The sequence below is a fragment of the Sceloporus occidentalis genome, unplaced genomic scaffold (genome assembly GCF_023333645.1).
Source record: "Sceloporus occidentalis isolate IW3139 unplaced genomic scaffold, rSceOcc1.0.p SCAF_35, whole genome shotgun sequence".
In the NCBI taxonomy this organism is placed as follows: domain Eukaryota; kingdom Metazoa; phylum Chordata; class Lepidosauria; order Squamata; family Phrynosomatidae; genus Sceloporus; species Sceloporus occidentalis.
The window spans coordinates 6,536,074-6,548,847 of NW_028317015.1; the positions used below are offsets into that span (position 1 = coordinate 6,536,074).

Sequence of the window (12,774 nt, forward strand, 5' to 3'; positions counted from 1 at the left end):
GAATCAGCACCACTCATAGCTCTTCCCTTTACAGGACGCCAGCACTACCTCAATGTCGACTTCTTGCCCATCTCCAGCAAATGAAAGAAAAGAAAGTTGCAGTGGATGAGGAGATCAAGCGCTGAGAGGAGCACTTTACGGATATACAAGCTTACACCGCATCCACGTGAACATGGCAAACGACTTATCTAATCCAACTCCCTATAGCTTTCAATGCAATAACTGAATCTTGGTTTTTAATAAATGCTGTTTAATGATTATATTTTCAAAAAAAAAAACAAACTATAGAATTCAGGGGTGATTAGAAAAGTAGGGAAATTGTGATCTGTTACAGCCCCACTCATTTCTATGATGGAAGAAATGACTTATTAATCAAGCCCTTACACACATGTACGGTATATCTCACAGGCTAGGTTTGAGGTAATGCTTCATGTATTCACCAACCCTTCTGTAATACCTTTAGCAACAACAAGCAGAGTTAAGTTTTTACTACTTCCTTATATTAAGAGGGACAGACTAATCTCCCAGACACTCCACTATAGAAAAATGCATATTAAAATTCCTTTGTGGGTAAGTAAATTTACGTTCTTACAAAAGGGAAAAAGCTTACCTAGAACATACTTTCTAGCCATTTACAGCCGATCAGCGGCCGTAGGTACTTCCAATGCAACCAATAGGAGTATGTCCTCGATTGAAAGTTTAAGCAGCCAATCTCTAGCAGGAAAATGTTGATCAAAATCAATGGGAATACTTCAAACATCTGCACTTGGGTCTAAAAAATACCCCCTACATACGGCGTTTGGAGAAGCTAGCGCTAGATGGTGTGGAGGCGAGTACATCACGCGCAGGGAGATACATTCGGCTGAATCGCCTGCAGAATGTTTAGCTGGGAGTGTTGCAAATAAGAATTTACTGCAGAACTCCCCTACACATCGCAAAACACATCGCATAAAAATGTAAAGGGGGCACGCAGATATATGCATTAAAGTGCATATGATGGCCGAGTGCCCCTTTAATCAGCAAAGTAAAAAAGTCATAACACACATTATTTAAAAAGGAGGCATTTAATATAATACAGCCCAGGATCCAATCACATTAATATAAACACAATAATTGTTATGGATCTCAAATATTCAAAAAAAAAATAAAAAATATAATATATATATATATATATATATATATAGACTCATGAGGCATTTGTAATAGAGTAGCACAACTTACAGCCAAGAGACGTCAGTGAAGCTATGTGTAATGTAAGATATAGATAGCTGTACATACCCATAGGGTATATAGCTCAGACTTCACACAACACCTGCCCCACTCAGAGTAAAAAAAAAATAAAAAAAATGGTGCAGTATTGATGGACTGCAGCATCTATACTCTCTCTTATAGGAACTTTATTCATCACAGGTAAAACAGATCAAGACAGTGAGCAACATAGCAAACAAATATGTGATGGGTCTGAGTTGAAGCTGGCGAAGTGTAACCATTTATATACAGATATTGTTGTGCCTGCTTGAGAGTAAAGATTGGATGGCTACTCTTATTCTGTAGAAACACTGTCGATATTCACATGTCCTCGACACTCCATTTGTATGCGGCCTCCTGCATAGACTTATTGTCTGACTGGCGTGCAAAATATTGTTTCTCAAAGCCATTGGACCTGTGAGAGAGACAGCGTAATAGTGAGGAAAACAATTATGGAGTGAGATGAAACGTTAGTCTAGCAATACTGCTGTCAACTGGGGGGGAAAAAAAAAGTTTAAAAAATGATATTTTCCCATCCGTCAAAGCACTATATGGAACATTATCTATGTCACCTGCCCCACAAACACCATCCTGCAGCCTGCACTGCAGGAAACACCAGCAGAGAGACCACTGTGTTGGTACGAAACCTGTTATACAGCAAACGCCCAATCATAACACAATTTGCTTTAAGCCTCATCCACAAGTCTCACAGTGACAAGGCTTTTAATGCCACAAAGGGAGCACAGGCGATCATTTTAACAGCCCTTTTCTACTATTCACCTATAGACATATATATACATATATGGGAGGTGTAGAATCAGAGTCTTTATTCAGTAGAAAGAAACCACTTACCTATCTACACCATCCCAGCGGTATCCAGGCCATATGTTATACCTATTTGGTGGAGGGTTTGTTCCCTTATAACGTGGGCGTTCTGAACAAGAGGGAGAAAAAAAAAAAAAAGGCAAGAGACAACATAAATAACCTGAAGACAGCAAATGCCAAGTGATTCAAATAAAAAAAAAAAAAAACTCAACTGATATTGTGAATAATTTTACTAATTGTACGGTTATTCTCACTTGACAATATTTAAACATGATTCACCAATGCAAAGACGTCTTCTCTCGTGCGTGTGAAGCCTAGTAACAACATGTATCATGGAGGTAAAACTTTGCTTTTTTGTGATCAAAGCAAATATTTCATTGGTTTATACACCTGTAATTCATATCCCAAATGCATCTGTCTGTTCCTTGGTGATCAAGAACTACTTCTACAATGTTGTAAAGACAATATCTCAAAACCTCCTCACAGAAGGTGTGAACTGCAAGCTGTTACTGCTATGCATTATACTCAAACTCTATACCCTTTTCAGAAGACAATATTAAACATTTATAATACACACCCACGCATCCGCACACACACCCACCCATCCGCACACACACCCACCCATCCGCACACACACCCACCCATCCGCACACACACCCACCCATCCGCACACACACCCACCCATCCGCACACACACCCACCCATCCGCACACACACCCACCCAGAATGAAAGTTGATGTATTTGTGAATAAAACATTGGATAGGTTGGTTTCCCCTATATATAACAATGCACTTACAGTAAGAAACTGTGTCACACAAACAAATCTCACCATTCTTCCCAGTGTTCTCTTTTTCTTTCTTCTTCTGTAAGAATTTAGCCATTGGGTCTCCTTCTCTCTCTCTTTCTCGCAACATCTGGTCGAGGTCAGCATCATCAGCATATCTTGCCAGAGGCTTTTCAATCTCTCGAGCAGCCTCCTCCAAGTTCTGCTGCTGCTTCTCTTTTTGTGCAAGGCTTAGGTATGTAGAATAATATTTTTTAATAATTAACCTAAAAGCCCTCTGTGATCAAAAATCTTAAAATCTGGCTATTCATTTTTAAGCCCATCATGTTCCCTCTATTCATTATTGCTTTGGCGAGATGGACAGATTCAGGTTTACTTCTTTACAGCAAAAAGAAAAAAAAAAAAAAAAAAAAGCTACTAGATGGGCTGGATATGTCTTATTGCCTATTTCTTACCAGCTGACACAACACTGAATACTCTACTACATTAACACTATGTTCACCCTTCTTTCAAGATCTCTATGGATTGTTTAGCATCCCCAACTCAGCAATTCACCCAACTACCAGTGTCATCCTCTGGCTTTTTTCTTACCCTTTGCCCCACTCGGCATACTGTTTCTCCTTCTTGTCCTGAAGGGCCTGTTTCCTATGTTGCTCTTCACGTTCTGCTTTTAAATCTCTTCGTTTACCAGATTTATCTCGAAAAACAGTTTCGGCCTTCATGGAATCATCTGCCACATAATGCATAAACTTTAGATTAGCCAGAGAACGCAAGACAAAGCTTAATTCCACAAAGTTATTTTACATTATATCTCATTGCTTTACGCAGGTGAGAATATTCTACTATGGGTGCAAATTTGATTGATATAAACCTGCTTACCTTCCAGATGCTTATTATCCTTCTGTGCTTTCCTTAGCTGCACCTTCTCCTCCCTTAGAACCTCAGCAGATATTAGGCCAGCTTTCCCACCAGAAAGCATCTTTAAAAAAAAAAAAAAAGCCACAATATTAATCGAATACAAACTTTGTGAAACACACAATTATAGGAGGTTCTTATAACCGCAGCGGAGCTGCAATCACATGGACAACAACAGGTATACAAAGGGTAGCAAACTAGCTCAAAACACCTGAGCGCCACCTAATACAAATGCAGTTTTTACGCTTTGTCATTTTTTTCCAGCTACTTTTCGATAAGGGAATGGGGTATTTTCTTATGTTAACTGTATAAAGCCATATTATGAAGTTGGGCTAATTTTGCAGTGGTGGGCTTTGCCATGTACCAAATGTTATAAACCCTAGCGTTGGAAAGTATTACAAAGAACAAAATCCTGAGATTGCTTTACCTTTGGTACATACATACCCCGGATTTTGCGTCTTTCTTGGAGGACAAAACCACTGGACCTGCTACTGCACCATTCCTGTGTCGCGGCGGGGACAGATCAGAGTCTGAATCCTTCCTTCGAGAACTACGCGGAGGTGAAAGGTCTGAATCCGAAGCATTTCTTCTCCTTTGGGTATGCCTTGGGGGAGATAAGTCTGAATCAGAATCCCGCTTTTGCTGTGCTGAAAGGGGAAAAATACATTAGATATAGATATAAGAAAATTGAATATAGTGTAATTCCACAGAAAAATATGTACTGATAGGTGAAAAGTCCGTATTGGTTCCTACGGACGGCATCAGTTGCGAAGCAGTGCCTGTACTATGTACCATCGTGACCGCAACATTGCCTATTTGTATGCTTTAACAGGCTGTCACAGTAGGCTTTAAAGAAGTACTGCCATACATTTGATGAATCAAGAGCTACGGAGTATAGTGAGGTCTATAAAACCAACAGAAACACACATTTTACTGACTACAAGCACTCTATATACTGTACGACAGATATGTTTACTGTTTTAAACCAACTTTGTTTCTTTCTGTTTAATTCTAGTAAATTTGCTTTCTCAGAAATAAAGAAATCAGAACGAGCATTGTGTTTGACAGAAGACTGAAAAAGCAGAGTGAGATGACCACAGAACTTGGAATGATGCAGCTCTGTTGTATTTACTTTTTCGTGCAGGTGAAAGGTCTGGAGAGTCACGTCTGTTCTTGTGAGAGGACGAGAGGCCTGGTGAGTGATTTTTCTTGCTTTTAGAAGAGTCATGTTTCCCTCTGCGAGATGGTAAATTATTTGGAGACCTGTGTCTGTCCTTGTGAGGATGGGACCCACTCCTTCCCTTGCGAGGAGGGGAAAGGTCTGGGGAGTCGTGTCTGCCCTTGCGAGGAGGGGAAAGGTCTGGGGAGTCGTGTCTGCCCTTGCGAGGAGGGGAAGAATCTGGAGAATCATGCCTTCCCCTTGGAGGAGAACAGTCAGAGTCGCGTCTCCCCGTCTGAGATGGATGTGAATCTGAAACCAAAGGGGAGTTGTTGCAGGTCCTCGTTGGTGATGTGGTTATCTCAGGTCTGCCCCTGTAGGTAGCAAAGCAAGAAATTTGAAAATATTAAAAAAAATAAGAATATTTATAAAAATCCAAGATATTTGAAGACAAAAACCCCAAAACATCACCATGCCTTTGTACATTTTGGTTTCCAACAAATTCCTTTTAGTGGATAAGATGGAATCTACACCATTAACACTAAATCCTTACAGGCAACCAATCTCCTTAGTACAAATGCTGTCTCTTGCCATTTATTACTGCCTATTTACTGTGTGTACATGCCGATGTGCCCCTCATTGAACGGCTCCAGCCTTACCCTCGGTGCCCTTCTCGCTTGACATGCATACAGTGTGTAGTGACACTCGAGATATTCCTGCAAGCATTACATTGTGTTCCCTGCTGCTGGACCCTGCACGCAACAAGCACAAAAGGTAGGCCCACAAGGGCTATGCAGATAGGCGATGGAAAGTGTGTGTAAACATGTGTAAGCGTGTGTGTAGCAGTCCCTATCCTGTGGATGCCAAATAACTACATTTAGAATAAAGTTTTACCTTGATTCGGGATCTTCTTTCTCTAATCCAGATGATTCGTCTGCTTGGTTTTGCAAAACAAGGGGGAACAAAAATTAATTTAATATCATATGTTGTTGCTTTTATTTATCTCACCACGTTTGCTAATCATAAACATTCACCAGCCACAAAGTTCAGCAATCTGTTAATTGTAGCTCTGCACACCTAATGCAGGCATGATTAAAAAAAAACCTTTATGAACATGCATGGATATGTTTACTAAAAATCAAGCTGCATAATTTGGAAAGGTTTAGCAAACAATAGAGTGAAAGAGAATTAAATTATTCACCTTGGATCACTTTCCATTTATTGCTAGTCCTGAATTCTTCCATTCGTTTTACATCCACTGGACGCTCGTCTACAAACTCTGCCACCTACCAAAACGAAGACAGTACAACTAGAGTAGGGCTGCAGCTAACGATTATTTTCATAATCGATTAGTTGGCCGATTATTTTTTCGATTAATCGGATAAAAGTAAATTTTTCATTTATTTAAAATAATTTAATAAAGTAACGTAGGATGTTAAAAACAAATGGCAGAATAAAAAAAATTTGATAAAAATGCATTTCTTGTTTTTATTTCCCAACCTGCCCCCCAGTTATGCACATTTGAGCCCAGACATGCCACACTGCCCTCCCAGACATGCTGTTATACCCCCCTGATATGCCATAGTGCACTCATAGATTTGCAGACTCGTTCGCAGACACAATACTTTTATAAATAAATACAGGGTTAATATTCACTGGCCCCAGGATTTAGATTCCCCTTAGTTTGCCCCCTTTACCTCTAACTGCACCTTAACTTAACCTTAAAAATTAAATTAACCCTTAAGACCCCATTAACCATAACTGCCCCTAAATTAACCCTGAAGACCCCATCAACTGCCCCTAAATTAACCCTGAAGACCCCATCAACCACAACTGCCCCTAAATTAACCCTAAACACCCCATTAACTATAACTGCCCCTAAATTAACCCTAAACACCCCATTAACTATAACTGCCCCTAAATTAACCCTGAAGACCCCACCAACCACAACTGCCCCTAAATTAACCCTGAAGACCTCATCAACCACAACTGCCCCTAAATTAACCCTGAAGACCCCATCAACCACAACTGCCCCTAAATTCACCCTGAAGACCCCACCAACCACAACTGCCCCTAAATTCACCCTGAAGACCCCACCAACCACAACTGCCCCTAAATTAAACCTGAAGACCCAAACCACAACTGCCCCTAAATTAACCCTGAATACCCCAACCACAACTGCCCCTAAATTAACCCTAAACACCCCATTAACTATAACTGCCCCTAAATTAACCCTAAACACCCCATTAACTATAACTGCCCCTAAATTAACCCCCACCTCCCCTAACTTTCAGCAGCCCAAATATTAATTTTATACTCACAGTTAGATGAGTATCACAGCCATGTGGATGCTACAGGAAATGGGCGGAGCAAATTGACTGTTTGGCTCCACCCAATTCTTATTCCCTGTCCCTCCCTGCAGTCACTGATGATTGGCCCCGCCCCTTTCTTTCTCCAGCAGCCATTGCAGGGAGGGACTGGAAAGTAGGAATTGCTGCTGTGAGTCAAACTGATTATAAAACGAGGGGTGTTTTTCCGAACATTTGCTTGGAAAAAACATTTTATAATAGATAAAAATCGATTCAACTAATCGATAATGAAATTAGTTGGCAACGATTTTCATTATCGATTATTATCGATTTTATTGATTAGTTGTTGCAGCCCTAAACTAGATTATGCAACTAAGAACATCTCTGCCAACGTGAACGGAGTATGTGATCTGTGCCCCATACGGTTTCCTACTCTGAATTCATTTACTTCTATAGGGCGTCAATTGTAAACATAAGTTTAAATTTGAAAATGCAACAAGTTAGAGACTGTGATGGCTCAAATATGTCTGTCCAAAGCCACTGCTTAGCACCTACCACTGGTTCATCATCATCTTCCAAGACCTCTTCCACCTTGGTGGGCACCCTCTTCCAATCATCTGCATCGTCATCCACTATACGTAAACTACATAAGGAACAAACAAAAGCAGCAAGAGTATGTAAAAATACTACAGGAGTGCTTGAGTCTTAAACAGCATGCCTTAATTTATTGTGACAAAACACAGGTATTGTTTCTTAAAGTTTCATTAACAAAGTTTAAGAACATTTTCCAAATCAAGCTTCTTTGGATTTTTTTTTTTTTTAATTATTAACATTTCCAAATTACCAAAGGAAAATCCATTAAAAAGGAACAAATAACATCCAACAGACAACAAAAAGTTGCCATCAAAGTGATTTCCAGAGCATGAAAGGTATGGCTATCACAATCAGTACACTAAGTTGCTAGTAAATTTGAATTACCCCTAACTACATGAAACACAGAAAAGTGACACTAAATAAAATGCTTGGAAACAAGGTACGACACTAACTAAAGCAGCCATGACATTATATGGTGGTTTTTGTTTTGTAGGTTTTGTTCCATCAGTTTAGAGGAATCCAAGCATGGATTGTGGCAGGTCATCATTCGACTAATCTTGGGAGTATACTGTACATGCTATAAAAATAATTAATAGTTTAGAGCTTCTTGATCCAAGGAGAAATCCGATTGCCTTTTGGAGTCAAGAAGGAATTTTTCCTCCTGATGGCAGAATTCGAAGTAGCTTAATTTAGGTGTTGGGGGGTTGCCTTCTTTTGTATAAAGGGTAGGGAGGTTAGGGTAGGGAGGTTAGGGTAGGGTAGGAAGGGTTGATCTTGGTCTTTTTTTCTTCCTTATGTAACTATGCGGCTCTTCTTCATGATTGATGTTCATTTTGTTTGATCACGTGCACTACGCCTCTAAGCTTGTGTGTCTCCAACTTCCAAATTTTCAAGGTATTTAGGTGCAGTAAATATGCGAGTCAATAGAATATAGAGCAAACTTAGTATAAAAAGAAATAATAAAAATATCACAAAATTATTTAGTGGGCAAAGTTTGAGGCAGAAATGTACCCTTATACTTCCTAATCCAACCAGCACATTACCAAAGCAGTGGAATAGGATAGACTGGAACTCATCCCTGACTCTTTACGTTACCTTAAAAACACACCGATTAGTTTCCATTAGACAGCTGAATTATCGGCAGTAAATGACTTATGCACTACGTGTGTTTTTACAGAAACGCAGAATTTGAAGGCAGATAAAAATCATTTGGCCCGTCTAATCTGCCAATTTCTCCTGATGTAAAGACTCTGATCTTAATCAGTCTTTGGTCTTGTCTTAAATTCAGGATAGCTTCACATGCATGTACCATGCATGTTTAAATTCCCTAATTATGTTAGCCTCTACCATTTCAGCTGGGAGGCTGTTCCATTTACATGCCACCCTTTCAGTATGTAACAAAACTTTGTTACATTACATCTAAACCTCTGACCCTTTACACACACACACATATATATGTATGTATGTATATATATATATATGATCACCTGTTGCTCCCACATTTCTCCTCATGTTAAATTAACTTCCCTCGCGTATTTTGTTAGCTATCACCATTCATTCATTGCCCAGCTATTGTAAACCGAAACACGCTCTGTGTTTGTAAATAAAAGCACACAGCCACGTTACCGCGTGCTAGGGACCGCTGAACTAAAATAATGACATAACGCAAACGCACTTATCACGTCAGTTAAAGCTATCTCACCCTTTCCCCTCTGGCTTCCTCTTCTTTTTCTTCTTTTTTGGGGCCACGTCGTCTCCTTTCTGGTTGCCATCAAACTCCAGATAACGTTTCAGATATTCAGCTTTAGAAAGAGACTGAGGTTTTCCTGCGGAGGCCGCCATGTTACCGGTGGCGGAAACGTATGCACCAAGCACTTCCGGTCATGAGAGTTCACCAGCAGCAAATACTTCCGGGCTGTATTGTATTCCGCCGCAAACACCGGGTTGGCTTTGAGCTGCGTGGTTTACGTGGAGCAGTTAAGGAGAACGCCCCACAGAGATGGTCAAAATTAGCGGTCCTTTATTTTTGCGCCCATGGGGTGTTAAACGAAGCAAAGCACGTATGTGTTTACCATTTCATGCTTATTTTACCCGACACTGCACTCGCACTCTTTATTACAGTTCGCAGTCTGCTGTTCACTGGGTAGAACATGTGACGAGCAACAGCAATTAACCCTTTTAGCGCCAAGGGTACATTTTTCCTCATGGGAGGTCGGGACGGTTTTCCCAGTTTTATTACAGTTGGGAACAATCTTCTGGCTATTGCTCGTTTGATGTGGAGAGGGTTGCTCCGGGGCTTCTTCCTAATATCTAAAACTCCTTGTGTCTGCCAAGGCATTCATACATCCATAAGGGGTTAATAATGGCCACTGTGTTGGGGTTTTGTCTTACAGAAATGTAAGACTATTTAAAGAGATGTTGTCATGTCCCAAAATATTCCCTTATTAAATAAACAAATTAATTGGTACGCATCAGAGGGCATATACACATATCCAGCAAATTAAATTGGTTTTCATTAATGCTTTCTCGGATGGTAACGATCACTGCGTAAAGAGAAGCATCTCTCAGTTGCTTGATTATTATCCGTCAGAACCCCATTATCATACCCAAAATCCGTTAAGTTTTGTTATATATGCAACATGCTGCCATTAAACCCCATGCCTTTGTAAAAATACCCAGAGATGTCATTTCAACTGAGTTCACTACTATTTACAAAGTGCTAACAGTCTCTTTATAGAAGGAATGATCTCTGTGCCGTTGTGTCTTATGAAGAAGAATATGGCGATTAATAAAATCATGTTTATTGCGGTCTTCTTTTTTTTGGTTGCCGAGGGACATATATTGTGGGATTATCAATGTACGGTATATGTCAATACGATACCGTAGCGGGAGAAAACTTATAGAAGACACTAATAAGTAGAAGGGGACTATTGAATTAAACAATATGTATTTATGTGCATATGGATGGAAGAAAGAAATTAATCAAATGATTCCTCTTCAAAAAGGGAGATATTCATTAGTACAGGGGATACACATAGTTGATCATTTTGATAAATAGTCATTTTTACGGGATGATATCGATAAGTGTGTGTAAGATCGGTACCAAGGAGTTTTGCATTTGGAAGCCTGAATGACTCATACACATTGTGAGTGCAACAATTGAAGTTTATCCTTAAGTTCCCAAGTGTCTTACCATATTACACTATCATTTTGTATTTGTTATTTTTTGTTTTTCCGACTCATTAAGACCGATCGTTACAAGCGCCCCTAGACAGAAGTCTTGTTGGTATCATTGTGCAACACTCCGTGGAGAGTGTTTATAGGGTTGCAGCTGCTAACTCGGTCAAAGGAAAGGAAAGTATTTTCTTTATTTTTGGTCTTCTCACATTTACTTTTTTGACACGGGGTTTCATCTTTTCACTTTCTACATATTCGTAGGCATGAATGCCAGCTGGCCTGCCTTTGATGCTACCCTGGAAAGGTGGAACCGGGGTAAGTGGCTTGGTGGAGCAAACCCTTGTAGTAAAAGGTCCATCTCTGCCAGTCTCTCCTGATGCCCCTCTCTTCTAGGCGCTCTGAATGTTTGCTGGGTATGGGGGTATCAGAGGGTTCCACAGCCCTGAAAGCCCCCATATTGTGTATAGGAACAGGGTAGGTTTATAAACTTGTAACTGTAACGGCCTCTTTAGTCATGTGCTGTATATTAACCCCTTGGCTGCTAAGCCATTTCCCACCCAGGTGCTAAGCTGGTTTTCGGCATTTTGGTGCATCTCACGTTTAAACGCGTTTATAAGTAAATTTCTTGGGAATAAACAATACAAACCATATATTGTTTTTTTCAGGACACCCAGCAGATTCCAAATATACCATTTTTATATGTGTATGTCTCATCAGGTTTGCAAAATATAGCCAAAAATGGGAAAAAAGTGTAATTTTTCACTTCCGACTCAATAAAAACTAGTTTGTAATTTTATTTTTCTAAACTCTAATATCAAAAGCTGTGCTGCTAAATATTTTTAGTAGGTAACTGGTCTAAAATAAACAGAAATTGATAACAGTAGACTGTTTTTCTAATATTTTATTGCTAAAAGTTAAATTTACTAGACTATCACAAAACACATCTTTAAATTTAATGCATGGCTGCCGTCAATTAAACAGCTCTAGCTGCCTGGGATGTTAAAATATGCCAACAAAACTATATATTTTTAGAAACTACACACCCAGCCGCAGCAAATCAGGTCTTATTTGTATTTGTATCACAAATCTGACGTGCACAACAAATAAATTAATATCACACTTATAAAAATAAAAAAAAAATTAAGTTAAAAGCGCCAAGTTCATTTATGTCTTGCGCACTCTAGTCTTGTGCTACGAATACATGCAGCCCCTCATTTGATGCGCCAACGGGTGTAGTTTCTGAAAATGTATACTTTATGTACCATAATTTAACTTTCCAGCTGTCTAGAGCTGTCTAATTGCAGGCATCACCCCTAAATGTTTTAAGACAATTCTCCAATCTGCCATATCTGAAGTTAAAGTGGTCTAGACATCTGGGAAGTTAAATTAGGGTACATAAAGTACACATTTCAAGAAGCTACACCCCTTGTCGCTTCAAATGAGGGGCTACATGTATTTCTAGGACAAAAGTTGAGTGCACAAATAATGATGGAATATGTCGCTTTGGCTAGAAAATATGTTTTTTCTAACCATAGCGACATGTTCATTTGTGTCTTGCGCACTCCAGGTTTGTACTAGAAGCACATGCAGCCCCTCATTTGATGCGCCAAGTGGTATAGTTTTTTCAAATATGTACTTTTTGTGCCATAATTTAACTTCTTACGTGAGCAGTAATGCCACGTCAAGGCTTCAGCCCTAATTACTGACCATTCACTCGCAGAAGCACACACCATACTTTCCATACATTCACTCAGACGCACAC

At 39.7% G+C, this 12,774-nt stretch overlaps 1 protein-coding gene across 1 annotated transcript; it reads right to left on the reverse strand.

Moving 5' to 3' along the window:
- Positions 1-1,569: 1,569 nt before the first annotated feature.
- On the reverse strand, positions 1,570-9,677 carry LOC149298019 (uncharacterized). The gene is made up of 10 exons (XM_089487882.1): positions 9,538-9,677; positions 7,797-7,884; positions 6,134-6,218; positions 4,906-5,244; positions 4,218-4,420; positions 3,738-3,837; positions 3,450-3,588; positions 2,904-3,088; positions 2,101-2,182; positions 1,570-1,663 (listed from the first exon to the last, which is right to left on the reverse strand). Exons 1-10 carry the CDS (start codon positions 9,675-9,677, stop codon positions 1,570-1,572), a joined length of 1,455 nt encoding a protein of 484 aa, XP_089344008.1.
- Positions 9,678-12,774: the final 3,097 nt, after the last annotated feature.